General features: G+C 43.4%; 1 protein-coding gene across 2 annotated transcripts in view; it reads right to left on the bottom strand.

Annotated features, from left to right (window-relative positions):
- Window positions 1-19,123, bottom strand: part of ASIC5 (acid sensing ion channel subunit family member 5) — a 98,502-nt gene that overhangs the window by 31,411 nt on the left and 47,968 nt on the right. For both annotated transcript variants that reach the window (XM_077477099.1, XM_077477098.1), the window contains exons 2-3: window positions 11,912-12,233; window positions 7,957-8,194 (exon numbers count right to left, since the gene is read on the bottom strand). In XM_077477099.1, coding sequence (XP_077333225.1) covers window positions 7,957-8,194; window positions 11,912-12,233 — 560 coding nt within the window. The remainder of the gene's footprint in view (window positions 1-7,956; window positions 8,195-11,911; window positions 12,234-19,123) is intronic.

Here is a 19,123-nt window from a genome sequence, read left to right on the forward strand (position 1 = left end):
TATATTGGAGTTTGGAGGTGCCAATGTTTTTGGATCTTGTGGATTACATTTTAAATGTTTTATTTCCATCTAATTTTACAGTCCAAAGTAAGACTGTAATGATTTAGTAAAGATATAAATCTGTTCATTTTCTAGGAATATGATTAAGTCCCTCAGGTTTCTGTGGCTATCATAAGCCCCCTATGGTTCATTCTCAATAAATTGCACATCTGCCTCAGGCAGATCGACATCTAAAGAACTGGAGACCTATAATGGTGGTAAGCAAAGTATCAGGTGAGGCTCTGCTTGACTGAAGATGCTATATGCTACTAAAGTGGTCGTTGTACTATAATATATGGATATGTCTGACAACGGGTGCTGAGTAATGAGACTGAGTGCTTGTTGCCTAGTGGTAGGTTTGTGTCTTCAGCAAGACACTGCTCAGTACTGATAACAATTTTTCAGTCCTACAGAAAGTAGTATAAAGGCCTGGAGCCTTGGCTTCAATGGCTGAAAGTTATTAAGCAATGGGGAATATCATGGTTAACTGAGCCTGTTGGACTACATTTGTGAGGAATCAAGCCTTTTTAAGTTCATAAAGTGAACAGTACTCAATTTAATTTGATCAATTGTTATATATGTGTGTTATGAGTCATCCTATGTTATGCCATGAATTAATAGTGTATGGTAAAATATATTAATCTTATTGTTAGTGTATCAAGTAGTAAACAGTATATTAGCAAGGAAACTAGAAATGTAGATATTATGTTGATTCAGAGAAAAATAAGCAGAAGAATTGGAATCAGAGTTTATGTTAAATTATGCCGTGTACACACAATCGGAATTCCGGCCAGAAAAAGACAGACGAGAGCTTTTCATCGGAAAATGCGACCATGTGTATGCTCCATCGGAATTTAGCTGTCCGAATTTCCGCCAGCCAAAAATTGATAGCATGTTCTCAATTTTTCCGACGGAAAAACTTTCTATTGGTAATTCCGATCATGTGTATGCAATTCCAACACGCCAAAAATCACGCATGCTCAGATTCAACTACGAGACAGAAGCTATTGGCTACTGGCTATTGAACTTCCTTTTTCTAGTCACGTCATACGCGTTGTACGTCACCACGTTATAAATGATCGGAATTTGATGAGACCGTGTGTAGGCAAGACAGCTTAAGCCGAATTCAGTCGGAATTCCGTTGGGAAAACCATCAGAGCTTTTTCCGACGAGAATTTCGATCGTGTGTACGCGGCATAAGAGGGAAAAGATTACTACAAATGGTTAAAAGTTGACAGTGACTTACCAGATTGAGGTTAATAATAATAGCTATATGAAGTTACATTTCTATATGTTATGTATTTGAATAGTGCCCTCTGGGGACCTACTAAAAATAAAGTGCATTTTTGTATTGGCTGCCCAGTTGATTTGAGATGTGATTATGTGTGGGAAAGATAGTAAGAGATGTTAGCTATGATGGATTTCCAAGGGGAAATTCATGATACCATCTACCAAAACTCAGATCTCTCCGAAGAAAGAGGTAACTTATTTTATAATTAAATAAAATTATGAATGTTCTAAAAGGTTTACTCAAAATGTTAGGGTGATCATGTGTTGCTTCATGACAATATACAAAAAAGCGGGGACCTCAAGAGTAGTGATGGACGAACTTCCGACGGGACGTTTCGCGAACGCGAAACGCGAACGGACACAAACGTTCGCGAAAACGACCGTTCGCCGCGGGCTCCATTGACTTCAATGGGAGGCGAATTTCGCAAACCTTTAGGTCGAATTTGCGGCCACGGGGTAATTATTAGGGGGTAGCACGTAGTCCCACCACCTGGACAATAGCATAATACATGTATGAGGTGAATTTGGGATCGATAACTACAAGCATTTTTTTTTTATTTGGGAAATTGTTCTGACAATTCAGGACTATGGAGCTAATGAAGGCAATGGAGGAGAGGGAAGGTCAGGGACCAGGGTAGGCAAACAAGAGGGTGCAGGAGATACAGAGCACTGACAGCAGCACCGTAATACAGAGCACTGACATCAGCACCGTGACATACAGCGCTGACAGCAGCTCCGTGACATACAGCGCTGACAGCAGCTCCGTGACATACAGCGCTGACAGCAGCTCCGTGACATACAGCGCTGACAGCAGCTCCGTGACATACAGCGCTGACAGCAGCTCCGTGACATACAGCGCTGACAGCAGCACCGTGACATACAGCGCTGACAGCAGCTCCGTGACATACAGCGCTGACAGCAGCTCCGTGACATACAGCGCTGACAGCAGCTCCGTGACATACAGCACTGACAGCAGCTCCGTGACATACAGCGCTGACAGCAGCTCCGTGACATACAGCGCTGACAGCAGCACCGTGACATACAGCGCTGACAGCAGCTCCGTGACATACAGCGCTGACAGCAGCTCCGTGACATACAGCGCTGACAGCAGCTCCGTGACATACAGCGCTGACAGCAGCTCCGTGACATACAGCGCTGACAGCAGCTCCGTGACATACAGCGCTGACAGCAGCTCCGTGACATACAGCGCTGACAGCAGCTCCGTGACATACAGCGCTGACAGCAGCTCCGTGACATACAGCGCTGACAGCAGCACCGTAAGCAGCCCCAGGAGGAAGTCAGCACAGCACAGGGATGGTGTGATCCCCTCATAATAAGAACCCCCAGGAGGAAGTCAGCACAGCACAGGGATGGTGGGAGCCCCTCATAATAAGAACACCCAGGAGGAAGTCAGCACAGCACAGGGATGGTGGGAACCCCTCATAATAAGCAGCCCCAGTAGAAATATGACACCGCTCAACCTCTTCAAAGAGGAGGGTAGGGGCATATAGTACGGTGTGCTTTTTTGGGTCAGGGAAGTGAGCCAAATGAATTAAGAAGGTCTGTGTGCTTGATTCCAAAAATTGTTTATAGACATATACATGGTCTACTGATCACATGTGTTGAATTCCTCCGAGATCCATGCCTCATTCATTTTTAGAAATGTGAGGTAGTTAACACTGTCGTGAGCTAGGCGAGTACGCTTATCGGTCACAATCCCCCCTGCTGCGCTGAACGTCCTTTCGGACAGGACACTGGATGAGGGGCAAGCCAACAGTTCGATTGCAAATTGGGCAAGCTCTGGCCAGAGGTCAAGCCTGCCCACCCAGTAGTCTAGGGGTTCATCACTCCTCAGAGCGTCCACATCGGCCGTTAACCCAATGTAGTCGGACACCTGACGGTCTAGGCGTTCCCTGATGCTGGATCCGGATGACACCTGTCGATGGGTCGGCTGAAAGAATGACCTCATATCCGAAGTCACCAACACATCTTCAAACCGGCCTCTTCTTGCAGGCGCTGTTGGATTGGTACCCGCAAATCCTTCTCTGGGAGTGGGAATTGCTCCTCTGCCAGCGCACGCAAAAGCAGAATGCAGCATTTCTCGAAGCAAGGCCTGGAAGTGCTGCATTCTGACAGCCCTCTGCGACGGCGGTAACATTTCCGCCATTTTGTGTTTGTACCGGGGATCTAAGTACGTTGCCACCCAGTACTGGTCCTTGACCCTCATGCTTTTTATACGGGGGTCCCTATTAAAACACTGGAGCATGAAGGCCCCCATTTGCACTCAAGCGGAAGGTATGTGGTGGTGGTGGTGTTGTTGGTGGTAGTGTCTTTGGGGGTGCACATAGCAGAGAGTGAAGAAGAGGGTGCAGATCGAGAGGATGAGGAGGGTGCAGAAGAATAAGGCTGAGTGAGCCACTCAACCAAGTCTGGTGCGTCCTTTAAAGTAATTGAACGCACCTTCTGCAACTTCCCACTTTGGCTCAAGGCTGTTGCTCCTGCCCTACCCCTACCACCCCTGCGGAAGGGCCTGCCTCTTCCTCTGCCTGTCATTTTTTAAATCACCCTGTGACAAAACTCTTAGTCCCTATACCGCTGAAGGACTGCTGCAGTATAGGGCAGCGGTCAGCAGTAGTGCACGTCAACCCTATGTATTGTGGACCGATAGCGGTCCTTACAGAACAGCAGACTGTACTGCACTCAGGCCTATGTACCGTAGCACCCTATACCAAGTTACCAGTCCTTATAAAAACTTTTGTGGACCAAGCAGGTTGTGTGTTAGTGATTAGCAGACTGTACGTCAGTCCCTATACCAATGAAGGACTGCTGCAGTATAGGGCAGCGGTCAGCAGTAGTGCACGGCAACCCTATGTATTGTGGACCGATAGCGGTCCTTACAGAACAGCAGACTGTACTGCACTCAGGCCTATGTACCGTAGCACCCTATACCAAGTTACCAGTCCTTATAAAAACTTTTGTGGACCAAGCAGGTTGTGTATTAGTGTTTAGCAGACTGTGCGTCAGTCCCTATACCGCTGAAGGACTGCTGCAGTATAGGGCAGCGGTCAGCAGTAGTGCACGGCAACCCTATGTATTGTGGACCGATAGCAGTCCTTACAGAACAGCAGACTGTACTGCACTCAGGCCTATGTACCGTAGCACCCTATACCAAGTTACCAGTCCTTATAAAAACTTTTGTGGACCAAGCAGGTTGTGTGTTAGTGTTTAGCAGACTGTGCGTCAGTCCCTATACCGCTGAAGGACTGCTGCAGTATAGGGCAGCGGTCAGCAGTAGTGCACGTCAACCCTATGTATTGTGGACCGATAGCGGTCCTTACAGAACAGCAGACTGTAACGCACTCAGGCCTATGTACCGTAGCACCCTATACCAAGTTACCAGTCCTTATAAGAACTTTTGTGGACCAAGCAGGTTGTGTATTAGTGTTTAGCAGACTGTGCGTCAGTCCCTATACCGCTGAAGGACTGCTGCAGTATAGGGCAGCGGTCAGCAGTAGTGCACGGCAACCCTATGTATTGTGGACCGATAGCGGTCCTTACAGAACAGCAGACTGTACCGCACCCAAGCCTATGTACCGTAGCACCCTAGACAGACCAAGTTACCAGTCCTGATAAAGAGCTTTGTGGAACAAGTGAGTTGTGAATGATTAGCAGACTGCAGCAGAAGGGCAGCAGTCAAGTATAATATTCTTTCTATATTTGGAAGAAAGAATATTATACGTGTACAAGCCTATTACCGTACCACTGATACCAGTCCTGAAAAGAACCTTTGTGGAACTAATAGTAACAGCAAGTCTTTAAAATTATCCTCACTGCCTGACACACTGCTTCCTGCCTGTCCCTATACAAATTGGCAAAAAAGAGTAGGCTGGAACGATTAGCTGGAATAGCTCTTTTGTGGACCTGATAGTAACAGCTAATGATGATGATGATGATGATGATGAAGAAAGACTAATCTGGCTGAGCTGTCCCTAAAATAGCAGCATACAGCGCTCTGTCCCTTTATCTAAACTGACAAAAGAAACTCAGGCTGCTGACCTAACACCTATACCAGTCCTGAAAAGAACTTTTGTGTACCAAATAGCTAGCGTTTTCTCTGTCCCTACTCCACACAGGATCCTTTCCCTACAGTGACAGAAGAAAGAATGTAAAATGGCCACCGGATCGGGTGTATTTATAGGTTAGGGGGAATGTCCAAGTGTCCATGAGCTGTCATGTCTCAATTGGTTGTCCTGTAACACATGATAAACGTGTCACGAAAGGTTAAAGTTCTTGTATACATTAAACACGTAAGTCCGCCGGGGCGAACGACGGAAAAAGGCGTTCGAACCCGCGGACGGCGAAAGTCGGAAATTCGCCGCGAAACGACCGCCGGGCGAAACGTTCGTCCATCACTACTCAAGAGAGAATGAATGGAAAAAGTCTGCAGCATTATACGGGTATATCTCCTCTGATGGACATCAAACCCCAAAAGTGCAACTTCAAAACAACTTGTCTTAAAGGACTTTGGATCACTGGACTTTCACATGCTTTATGCCTGAAATCAAGCCATTGATCAAGAAATTGAAAGATCTTGAGGGCACTCTTTTTCTCATAGATTGGAAGTGTTTCTTATATATCTGCTTCAAGGAGATTCAAAATTACGTCTTGAATACTGGCCTGCAAAATACTATTGTTTCCTGTTTAGCTAGAGAGTGAATGGCTGTGTGGAAATTAATAAAGCTGAGTGATAGCTCTGTATGACTGCTTAGGGGTCTTGGTCTATTGTGTCTCTCTCCAAAATGGAGACAGTTCTCCAATCTTATATGTAGGGCTAGCTCACCTTTAAGGTTTTGGTCCTGGAATAAGAGATGGGGGCCTTGCCAAAAATAGCAAAGTTAGTAAGTGATAAGATGTTTGTGAAAACCCTACATTAGAGGACCAGTGGGTAAGGACGTGAGTATAAGATTAGATGGCTAATAACCCAGGCATCTCCACAAATGAGGTGTCAAATATTTTGGGAGTCTCTCACCATGTACACCTTTTGCCTGTGTTACTCCAGGCTAATGTGGGCAAATGCAGGGAGGTGGTCCAAAATGACCATATGGGGGAAATATGTAGGGATTTGGCTTGAAGTGGTCATTTTAATGACCTGTCTATCATTTGTATGAATTGCAGCCATTTTAAGTTTTATCTTACTATGGAGTTTATTTACTAAAGGCAAATCCACTGTGAACTACAAATCAACTCCTATGTCTCAAAGAGCAATTTCTGCATATATAGAACCCTACACTGCATGATAACCTACAAGCATTTATGAGGGGCTGCAGCAAACCCCACAGCCTCGAGACCTATCTCAAGGAGAACAGATCTAAATTGTGCAACTTTTAACTTGTCAATGACGTTAATCAATGCTGTTTAAAGATAATAAAAAAGGCTGAATGATTATAACAAGTTTTGGTTGTCTAGAATCGTAAGCAAACTCACCACACGTGTGTATTGCGGATGTCAAATTAATCTTATCTGATTTGAAACTACCCACAGATGTTGATGCTGCTTTTCTCCCACCAAATATAGGGCAAGGAGATGGCAGCTGTTATATATAAGGGGGCATGGCTCCCACATAATGTAATTAACCATATATGGGACTTGTGATGTAATTGACCAAATATTGTCATGTCCATATATGGTCAATGACAGCACCAAGCCGCCCTGTATATAACAGCAGTTGTCATACATCGGACCTGTCATTCGGTGGGAGGCTAGCAAAGGACCAGGTCAGCGGGCAATATGATTGATGTGGATCTACATCCCTGGATGATGTGGCTGATGGTGGAAGTACATTGTCTGGGTGTTTATTTCTCAATACTTGAACAACCAAAATTTGGGTTAATTACAAATCTACAGCATTTGTTTTACACTGAGAATCATATTGTGGCCAAACATTTACCCATGTCCCCATCCTTCAACAGTCCTATGCCAGAGCCATATTGCAATGTTGACTGCTCAGGCTTAGCACAAACATCAATAGAAGTTAAAGTGATATTAAAGCCTTGTTTTTTTATTTTTTTGTTTATAAATAACAAATATTTCATACTTACCTACTCTGTGCCGTGGATTTGCACAGGGCAGCCCAGATCCCCCCCTTTTCAGGTCCCTCACCGGTGCTCCTGGCCCCTCCCTCCTGCCGAGTGTCCCCCACACCAAGCAGCTTGCTATGGGGGCACCCGAGCTAAGCCACTACTCTGTGTGTCCATTCAGACATGGAGCCATGGCTTGACCTGCCCCTTTTAACTCCTCATTGGCTCACTGACTTTGATTGACAACAGCAGGAGTCAATAGCACCTGCTGCTGTGTCTCAGCCAATCAGGAGGGAGAGCCGGACAGCTGAGTATCTTAGAATGCATTGAGATAAAAAAAAAAAACCTTCTGCATTTAGAACCACTTTAAGAGCCTGTGTTCAGAGGAACACTGATGCATGTAGGAACCAAAACATGCCTATAAGTTAGCAATATTGTTAAGTTCAATGCTTTGAAACCTGCAATGTGTGTAATGTTAACTGCAACAAAGAACCCATTTGCAAATTGTTTTGTTGATCCTTGCTCTTTGAACAGAAAAATAGTACCTTACCTCTCGATAACATGGAATGCCAAAGAAGTCACATTTTAACAGTGTACTGTTATTGAGATAAAATCCATAATTTTTAGTAAAGTCTTTGATGCTGAAATTTTGGTGGAGCTGCAAAAATTTATTAATTTCTTGTATATCCTCGTGATCCTTTCCTGCATTTGAAAAATACAGTACTGTAGATACAATGTTCCACATTACAAATGCAATACTTAGATTGTTCACTGCAGGAGTTTGGAACCTACAATTATGAATAGATGAAAGATAGTTATTGTATTGCAGGTAAATAGATTATTTTGCTTTAAAATTAAAATAGAATTGGTTTACAGAATCTGCTTTACATATTACTTAAAAGAGTTGTAAAGGCAGAAAGTTTTTTTTTTATCTTAATGCATTATTATATGCATTAAGATAAAAAAAAACCTTCTGTGTGTAGTAGAATCCCCTGCACCCTCTAATTACTTATCTGAGCCCCATCTCTCTCCAGCAATGTCAACGAGTGCCTTAGCAGTCTGGGACTCTCCTCCTGATTGGCTGAGACACAGCAGTGGTGCCACAGGGGAGAGAGGGGGCCATTTCGGGGCTCTGTGTCTGAATGGATACACATAGCTGTGAATTGGCTTGGGTGCCCCCATAGCAAGTGCCTCCATAGCAAGCTGCTGGCTGTGGGGGCACTCGATAGGAGGAAGGGACCAAGAGCACAGAAGAGGGACCCCAGAAAAGGAAGACTTTACAATCACTTTAAAGTGAACTTGTGTTTTCCCCACATAATAACATGTTCATTTTTACTTAACTCTTCTCAGCTGCATATTCTTACCTTCTTGTTGTTCCTTCGCCACTCGACCTACCAAGAAAGATTAAGTCTGGGTTCACGATGCAGACAGCATCCCTGTTCTCCATCTCAGGGATGAATCAGGGCCATTTCTAGATTGTAAGCTCTAACGAGCAGGGTCCTCTGATCCCTCCTGTATTGATTTGTATTGTAAGTGTACTGTCTGCCCTGATATTGTAAAGCGCTGCGCAAACTGTTGGCGCTATATAAATCCTGAATAATAATAATAATAATAATTTTTTTTTGCCTGAATTTGGCCCTGAAACTGAGCCAAAGACGCAGAGGACGCCTGTACAAGCCACTCCGCAGCTACCTTGCATCCAATTCGCACTAGTGTGACCCAACCTAAAGGTCCCATGTAAACTACAACTCATATTTTACACAGGGCTATGAACTTCTCTTGTGACAGCACTGATTGGCTGTCTCGTAGAGTGAATCACGTGATCCTCCATACCCAGAAGCATTTTTTTGTCTTTTGGCATTTAGAGCTAAAGAGATTGGCAGGAGAGCAAAAGAAAGATAATTATATATCAGGAGGTGGTGAGTAATTAAAGCAAAGATGAAGGAAAAGTATCTATTTGCTTCACAGCGTATCACTGGTCAAAAATGTTAATTTCCAGATTGGATTTCAATTATATCTAGCCTACTAGTATTAATCTGAATGATCTTTACGTTTGTAGAGAGGAGAGTCCAGTGAGGAGGGGCTGCTTTGCCCACCTCAGCACCTGCTGCTATATGGCCTCAAGCTGAAGGCCTAGAAGCTGGAGAGCTGACCCATGTGTTCTGAATGGCTGAGTGGGGCCATGCCTGAGGTGACTCCTGTGAGTACAGACCAAAAATCTAGGGTCCTGTTATTTTGGAGTCTACTCCTTCTCATAGAGGAATTACTCAAGTGTACATGTGCTGCAAACAGGAATCTCACAGTCAAGTTGAAGAAGTTGTCCTCCCTGTAAGTAGTTAAAGTGGTTTTGTACAGAAAATTGCAAGTTCGTCTTATTCAAATAGCTTTGGAACATAGATGCAGTTATGACCATTGAAATAAAATAATATGCAGTATTTACCTTTTATTTTTAATGTTTATGCCGACTTCTGGGCTCTCCTCTCGTGGGAGTAGGCGTGTTTATTGGCTTCGCAATGGTCCCTGGGAACATTTTTAGCTATTTCCCAGGAATCCATGGGGGACACAGTCAAGCTGAAATTGCCATTTTGAAAGTGGGTAGGCAGCTCTATCAGCCATTACCACTATAGAACAGGAGACAAAAGGAAGGAAAACAAAGAGGACACTCAATGAGCATGTGCGAGATGGAGCAGTGGATGCTGGGAGCTCAGTGTCATCGCATCCAGGAAGTAAATGCCTGTGGGCTTCAAACGCCCACAGTGAAAATGGAAACCGCCGGACTGCTTTTTTAAAAGTTTTCCTTAGCAATGAAATTGTCACGCCGGGGGTTAAAAAGACGCCGATGGTGGCTGAAAAGACCCGGTAGGAATCGCCCAACAGTGACACAGGTAAAAAAAAAAAAAAAACGGCATTTGAATCCCGCTTTAAATCTGGACTATTCCCTTCCCTATCCAAGTTCTCAAATAAACACATCAAAAACAACCAAAACCCCTAGACTGATTATTCAAGAAATAAGCCTAAGTGTGTGCTTGGCTGTGGAAAATAAAAATATTGTGTGCCTGGCTGAAGAGTCAAAGTAAGAAAATATTTAAGTGGCTTCTACAGGGGTAGCGCTACATTTACTTCCTTGAAATCTGTGATATGTGTCCACTGTGCCCTATGAGTAGGCACTGCTGTGTCACAGAAGTCACAAAGCCTGCCTTCTGAAATACAGAGGTGCTGAGAGGAAGAGTTTCAGGAGGCAGAGTCAGCACAGGAATCACAACTTGCAGGTAGCAAGGTACCATGGGATGTGTAGTCCTTGAGAATTGAACATACACAGCAGAAGTGAAGCTGCAAAGCATGCAGGAAATCCAGGCAGTTGTGAAAAGAGAAGACCAGACCAGCCTCCACTCCCTCTGACGTCACCCATTTACATCAAGTGGCCCCGCCCTCAGCTATATAACAGCTGTCAAAGTGAGAAGCGTACAGTGTGTGGGAGCATTCCATGGAGGCAGAGCTGTTTTGCGTTTATTTTTTTTTACTTTTTTCGGTTTGTTGAGTGGCGTGAGATGAATTTACATCACATAACATTTTTATTTTTTAATAAAGGACTTGTCCCAAAGTGTCTCCTGTCATTTTTACTATTTTTTACACTTTGTGCATGTGTAGGGGTACAATGTGCCCATTACCAATTCACATGGGGGGGGGGTCGGGATCTGGGGGTCACTTGCTAAGCCCGATAAGCCCCCTGCCTGCAGACCCCCACAACCACCATCAAGGGTTGTGGGGATAAGGCCCTTGTCCCCATCAACATGGGGACAAGGTGCTTTGCAAGGCTACTCCAAAGCATCCTCCCCATGTTGAGGGTAGTGGCCTGGTATGGTTCAGGAGGGGAGGGGACGTTTTCTCATTCTCCCCCTCTTTTCCTGCGGCCTGCCAGGTTGTGTGCTTGGATAAGGGGCTTTTCCACTTTTTATGGCAATAACTTGCATATAATCCTTTAAAATTAGCACTTTTGGTTTTTCATGTTAGTGTCCCATAGACTTTAATTACACTTTCAAATTTGCCACGAACACAGCTTAATGTTCTTTTTTCGCCAAATATCCGAACAACCAAAGTTCGGCCCGAACTTATGCTTAGGCCGAACCATTTACCCACCCCTAGTGTTTAGTATAAGACACACCAGAGAGCATGTTATACAGTAAAGGTTTTAATTAGTATGCTCCTACTGCCTTTTGACTCTGCGAAATACTCTGTGTGCACTGTAGAGGCAGCAGAACTCACATTCAGAAAGTAATTTATCAATCAACAAAATATGCAATATAAATATATAAATGTATAAATATACAGAATAATATGGTTGTAAATGGCAAAATGAAAAGTTACCCCTATGAACAAATTTAACTTATATGCTTTACGTAAAAGAACAAAATGGTGTTAAAACGTTATTAGACCCTTTAAAATCAGCCCTCTTTGTCTTGTCTTTGTCTTTGTCTTGTCATTAAAAATAAATAACGCATACATACCTGTTCAGATTACAAAATGTGACAGAGGGGAATTCAATCTTTTCAACATACTGGACAGTTACTGATGTCATTGTTGGCCAATTAAAATAATTTACAATGCGTGAGCAGACTTGTGAAAATGCTGCAAAGAGAGAAACCAGTACAACAACGAACCAGACAACTCTGCGGATTTGGCCCCATGTTCCAGTGCTATTGCCATCTACAAGGTTATGTAATCCATGAAATGAGGTGGAAACTGCAAAGTCATGGTTATATTTCCTCCGTTCTTCTGTGCATGGAGCAGAATGCTTTCTAAGGACATTATGCATCTTATGCCATACTGCTGAAATAGGAAAAAGTATCAAATTAGTTTTCATACTACTTATGAAGACTAGTGAAAGAAATGCTTTGTACTTTGTCAGACTTACCCCTATCTTAATGTTATTTTTATTTAAGTTGACAATGGAAGATTTAGATATAAGACTAGATATAATGTGCATTATATATATATATATATATATATATATATATATATATATATATATATATATATATATATATATATATATATATATATATATATATATGTATCTCTTTGACTACCTAATTCATCATAATACATATTTAAGGTCATATAATTACATATGGAAATGTACAAAAAAATTGTAAATGTAAAAAAAAAACAAAAAAAAAATGTAACTAAAAGATCACAGAATATGACATTGCAGCTTGAGTTGTTCAGCCTTATGCCAGAAACTCAGATGGAAAAGGTACGATCATATTATATTGTTGGAAAATCCGATCGTGTGTGGGCTCTATCGGACTTTTTCCATCGGAAATTCTGCCGGAAAAAATTTGAGAGCAGGATCTCAAATTTTCCGACAAAAAGATCAGATCTGACTTTTTCCGATCGTTTGTAGAGAATTCCGATCGGACAAAGTGCCGCACATGCTCAGATCAAATTACGAGACCAAAGCTATTGGCTACTAGCCTCAACGTAGTCCCGTTGTAACGTCATCACGTTCCGAGCGATCGGATTTTCCGACAGCTTTGTCCAATCGTGTGTATGCAACACCAGTTTAGGACAAAATCAGTCGGAAGAAATCAGACGGATTTTGTTGTCGGAATGTCCGACCGTGTGTACAAGGCATTAGTGTTCAGTTGCAAGCTGAAGGCTTTAATTTTTGTCAGTGGAGCCTCCAGTCTGCATGTGATCACTATGACACAGGTGACAGGTGATCACACAAGCAGGTTGATTGATGCCTAATCATCATTAGGGACCAAGGTTGTCATTTACAGCCATGGGCATGGGACATCCTGATGGGGACATTGCTATACAGATTGCAGAATTGAAGGGGTTAGCAGGCAGTATACAGTGGTTTGTTAGATTTTATTTATTTATTGATTATAGTCCAGACTAAACATATCATTTGTAAAAAATAAAAATCTGTTTTGGTAGGTATACAGTATATACAATATTGTATATTTATATTTTGATAAACAGTGTAATCAAAAATGTAAATTTGTGCTCACTGACAATGTGCTATATGTTTCCTCAGGCTTTAGGGTACGTTGTTGGTGAAATTTTCTGTGAAAAATCGGTAAAACTAAAACTTTGCTAGGTTATCACCAAACATGAGGAAAATCTAGATCTATTTAAGCTGTGAGCAATATTTAGAAATAATTATCGACAAAGAAACAACACAGTAAAGATAGTAGATAAAGTATATCATATTATACATATACTGTATCATAATGTTAAATGTTATGTAACTACTACTAGTACAATACAATTTTGAGGTTAATTGTTTGGCAGTAACTAATTTAAAGCGGGATTCCACCCTAAAGTGGAACCTCCACTGATCGGATCCCTCCCCCCCTCCGGTGTCACAATTGACACCTTTCAGGGGGGAGGGGGGTGGAGATACCTGTCAAAGACAGGTATTTACACCCACTTCCGGGCATAGACTCCCATGGGAGTCTACGCCATTTGCTGCCCTGCCGCGCTGTCTGCTGGGACACACACGGGTCCCAGTGACAGCGCGGAGCTTTCCTATTGCGCTGCGCGACTCGCGCATGCGCAGTAAGGAACCGGGAAGTGAAGCCGATTCGCTTCACTTCCTGATTCCCTCACCTAGAATGGTGGCGGCAGCAGCCGAGAGCCGAGCGATCGATCGGCCTCGGCTGTCGGCATTGCTGGAACCCGGGACAGGTGAGTGTCCATTTATTAAAAGTCAGCAGCTGTAGTATTTATAGCTGCTGGCTTTTAATATTTTAGTTTTTGGTGGAATCCCTCTTTAAATACATTAATTGTAATTTGTAGAAACTGGATAACATTTGTTTGTCTCTATTGATAAAATATATTATTTACCATTAAAAAGGTATACTGCTTTTTATGCTATGCAAACCTTAAAGGGAACATATAGTGTAAAGTTAGCCATACATGGATCATAATTTTGTTCAGTTTAGCAGGGACCGGCCACTTTTTGATCAATGTCTGGTCACTACAGTTGAACAGAAGGCGATCAACCAATTGACCTCTGTTCAATCACCCTGTCAGATAAAAGCCGCTCAATCAGCGCCGCAGGCAATAGGCTGCAGCGTTGATCTGTGTATTCTGACAATGGTGAAATCTCCACATCCTCATCCTCCACTGTAAGAATAAAATAGAGCAGCAGAGAGGATTTTCCCATCCACCTCGAATGTGTGGATAGGGGAATTGGGCCAGTTTCTTCCATTTAACCAAAGGGTCCCCAACACCCGTGCCACGGACCGGTCCTTCCCCTGTTTGCAGTGGGGCCGCAACGGCTGCATAAAAAGAGGTGCAGTGGGCAAGCAGACAGATGACATCATCTCTCCCCTGTTCTGCCTTCCGACTGTCATAGGACGGCAGTATAACTACTGTGCATGTGCCAGTTTCCTCGCTCTTGAATGCGGAATGCTCAGGATGCTACACAACTGAGGAGAGGCTGCTGGAGAATACCTGCAAGTGTTTTCACTGCAGTGCACCTAGTGGCAGGATAGTGATGAGGGCCGAAGATGGCAAGTGTCAAGCTGTATCTGGTGGCAAGTGACATGCTGCATCTGGTGGCAAGTGACACGCTGCATCTGGTGGCAAGCAATGGCAAGTGATATGCTGCATCTGGTGGCAGTCAATGGTGGTAAGTGACACACTGCATCTGGTGACAAGTGACAGTGGCCAGTGACACGTTGCATCTGAAGGCAGGTAACAATGGCAAGTGACACGCTGCATCTGAAAGCAGGCAACAGTGGCAGGTGACATGCTGCATCTGGTGACAGGCGACAGTGGCAAGTGACACGCTTGCATCAGGTGGCAGGCAAAGATAGAAAGTGGCAGGCTTCATTTGAAGGCAGGCGACGGTGGCAGGTGACACGCTGCATATGGTGACAGGCAGGGGCGGACTGACAACACATGAGGCCCTCGGGCAATCAGAGATTATGGGGCCTCCAGGCAATCAGAGATTATGGGGCCACACAGTATACCCACACATACAGTATACAATCACATAGTATACACAGTATACACAGACATGTTTCTATAGCCTGAGAAGGTACTGGAGAGGTGGGGCAGCTATAATCTCAGTTTTTTTTTAGACCAAAAGGATGTCGGTAAGGGACATTTCAGAGACAGATGTAAAAAAAAAAAAACGCAGATTTTTACATACTGTACCTGGTTTTACTGAAGCTGGCAACCCTGATGGGGAAAGTGACATGCTGCATCTAAAGGCAGGCGATGGTGGCAAGTGACACACTGCATCTGGTGGCAAGTGATGGTGGCAAGTGACATACTGCATCTGGTGGCAAGTGATGGTGGCAAGTGACACACTGCATCTGGTGGCAAGTGATGGTGGCAAGTGACATACTGCATCTGGTGGCAAGCAACAGTGGCAAGTGACACACTGCATCTGAAGGCAGGCAATTGTGGCAAGTGAGAAGCTGCATCTGGTGGCAGGCAATGGTGGCAAGCGACACACTGCAGCTGGTGGCAAGCAACAGTGGCAAGTGACACACTCAGGCCTCCCACTGCATTATGGTGAGCCAAGCTATTTAATTGTGAATTACAATGTAATAATAAAAATAATGCGCTTCAATCATCCAGACACCATATCAACCATGGTGTCATGATGATTGAAGTGTTAACACCAGCTATTTTCTTCTCTTCACAAATAATTCATGGCATTCGACACCTAACCCCCCCCCCTTCTTCCACTACACCGGTCCCTAGTGCCAAAAAGACCCATGTATGGCCAGCACATATTTGAAGTCATTATTTTTGTATTTATCTAAAATATTTTCAATGTGACTGTCCCATTTATGTTTTTTCTATTGTTAGATAAATTAATTTGAAGATTAATCACTAGAGGGAGCAATATCTTAGATTGAGTCTTGTTTAAAGTGTACTTTTTCAGAAAAAATGTAAAAGTGAACTAACATCCTAAACACTCCCCACCCCTCATCTGTCTTTTCTATCTCAGAGTGGCCATGCACAGGAATAAGTTAAGTGGCTAACAAAGCCTCCATCTTCTTCCTCCTTCTAAATGAAGAGCAGCCAGTCATCTACAACTGTTGCTAATGCACCCTATTCTTACTCTTCCAATCCTCTGCAGCATTCTCCAACATTCACCCTATGGTCTCCAGTAGAATTCTTCCGCACCGCTCCCTACACCACATACAGCTTAAAAGGCATCTTCTAAACATGTAATTTAAAAGATTGATGTTTTTTTTTGATGTTGCCCTCTAAACCGCATTAACCACTTGCCACCTACTCACAATATATTTACTGTGGGCAGGCGGAAGCTTCAGGCTAAGCAATGTACTGGTACGTCATTCAGCACTGGCGCTCGGTACCTGGCTGCTGTGAGCGGCCAGGGTATCACTAAGACCAATCATAGCGATCACATAATTACATGTAAGCAAAACTGTTGTGAAAGTAATCCATTCATGACAGCTTGCTTACTGTTGTGATGCTGTGATTGGCCTCACAGCTATCACATAGTACCAGGGCCAATCACAGAACCCTGTACCGTGTGATTACAATATACAGCATCACAATAATAAGCAAGCTGTCATGAATGAAAACCACCAATGACAGTTAAAACTATCGCTTATAATAGTGATCATCGTCGCCACACCAGTGATATGATGATGCTGTGCTGTAGTGGTGACAGTATGTAAAAAAAAAAAAAAATATATATATATATATATATATATATATATATATATATATATATATATATATATATGTTAAAAGGCCAGTATGGTGGCCTGAATTTATGGGAGGAGCCCGTAGGAGTCATTGATCAGCCCGTTCAGCTGTGTTTCTTATCAGCCAGTACGGTGGCCGGAATTTATGGGAGGAGCCCGGAGGGGTATTTAATCAGCCCATTCTGCTGTGTTCCTTGTCGGTTCCTGTGTGCAATAGTTGCTACGTCACAGACCCAGAGCCGACTATTCAAGACTGTTCGATAGAATGAGTGCAGTGTTCGTGAGTTCCGTCTTCATTGAAGTCCTGTCTTCATCCTTGTGTTACAGTCGGTTTTTGCCGTCGTGAGCGTTCGTGTATTTGTCTGAGGCGCAACACTCGAAAACTTGCCGGTATCGTGCAACGCATCTGGTTCGGCTGTCACGGGTAGGGCTTCAGCTCCCATTTCTCATTTCATGTTATTTCATGTCACTAAACTGTGATCCGTTGAACTCACGAACCACTCACTGAAATGTCACCTTCGTATTTTTCCGATATTGTTTCACGCATCCGTTACCTCTAAACAGTTGTGATCCTTGCTTCTCGAAAGAAGTCGTGGTCATCCGTTCGTGACACCACATCGAGCATTTCATTTCACAAACCTGCTATACCGACCAAATCACTGGTCTCTACTGAAACGTCCGAATCGTTCGGATCATTTCGAAAATTCCCAATCAGATGTTCTAAATTCTAATTAAACGGCTCATTTCAATCATTTTAATCATGGCATTTCCTTTCATTCTTCTCGTAAGAAGTCGTGGTCACTCGTTCATGACACCACATCGAGCATTTCATTTTTCAAACCTTCCGCATACCGACCAAATCACGGGTCTCTACGTCTGAATCGTTCAGATCATTTGGGAAATTCCCAAACAGACGTTCTAAATTCTAACTAACCAGAGAATTTCAATCATTTCGATCATTTCAATCGTTTCGATCGTTTCAATCATTCCGATCATTTCAATCATTTTCGATCATTTCAATCATTTCATTTCATTTCGGTCACGAGTCGCGCTCCGATTCGAATCTAGTCGCATCTCCGATGCACCGATTCGCTCCGATGTGCCCCAGTTGTCGGCCTCATTTCAATACATGCTCCAGTGACAGAATCATTCGCAGGTTCAGCCACGGTTTTCGATTCTTGTCTTTGTCATGGCATATCATTTCTGGTCACCTATCACGCCCCGTTACGAATCCAGTCGCATTATACCGATGCACCGATTCGCCTCGGTACGCCCAGTTGTTTGGCCTCATTTCTATACATGCTCCAGAGACGGATTCTTTACTGAATCGGTGGGCCAGTCGTTGATTCCGGTCTCTGTCATGGTATGTCACTTATTAAGCTCCGATTAGAATCCTGTCACAGTTATGTGCATCGATTCGTCCGGTGTGCCCAGCTGCTTCGCCTCATTTCAGTACATGCTGCAGAGACAGGGTTCACCGTTGATTCTTGAGCGCAGCCGTTGATCCCTGTCTTTGTCATGGGTATCATTTCGTTTCACCTATCACGCTCCGACACGAATAGTCATGCCTATGTTCTAATTCGTCTCGGCGTGCCCCAGGACTGGCCTCATTCAGTACATGCTCCAGAGTCCGTTTCGTGCTCAGTCGCAAAGTTACGGCATGGCGATTCGGGCCTCTATCATGGCGGATTCACTCATTTCACTCATCTCACTGTCACCTCCTGCACCTTTCAGTTCATGCTCCAGAGTCCGGCTCGCTGTCAGTGGCGCCGGTGACACGACCGAGCTGCGCTTCTGCCATGGCAGGTTCTCATCAAAGGCAACATTTCGTTTATGTTTGTTCGTCTCATTTCATTTCCAAAAAAAAAAAAGGGGGGGGGAAAGGAAAAAATAATAATGATAGAAAAAAAAAAGGGGGAAAAAAAAAAAAAATATATATATATATATATATATATATATATATATATATATATATATATATATATATATATATATATATATATATAT

This window comes from Lithobates pipiens, unplaced genomic scaffold, assembly GCF_037356315.1.
Source record: "Lithobates pipiens isolate NorthernLeopardFrog02 unplaced genomic scaffold, aLitPip1_a1.2 Scaffold_13, whole genome shotgun sequence".
Taxonomy (NCBI): Eukaryota; Metazoa; Chordata; class Amphibia; order Anura; family Ranidae; genus Lithobates; species Lithobates pipiens.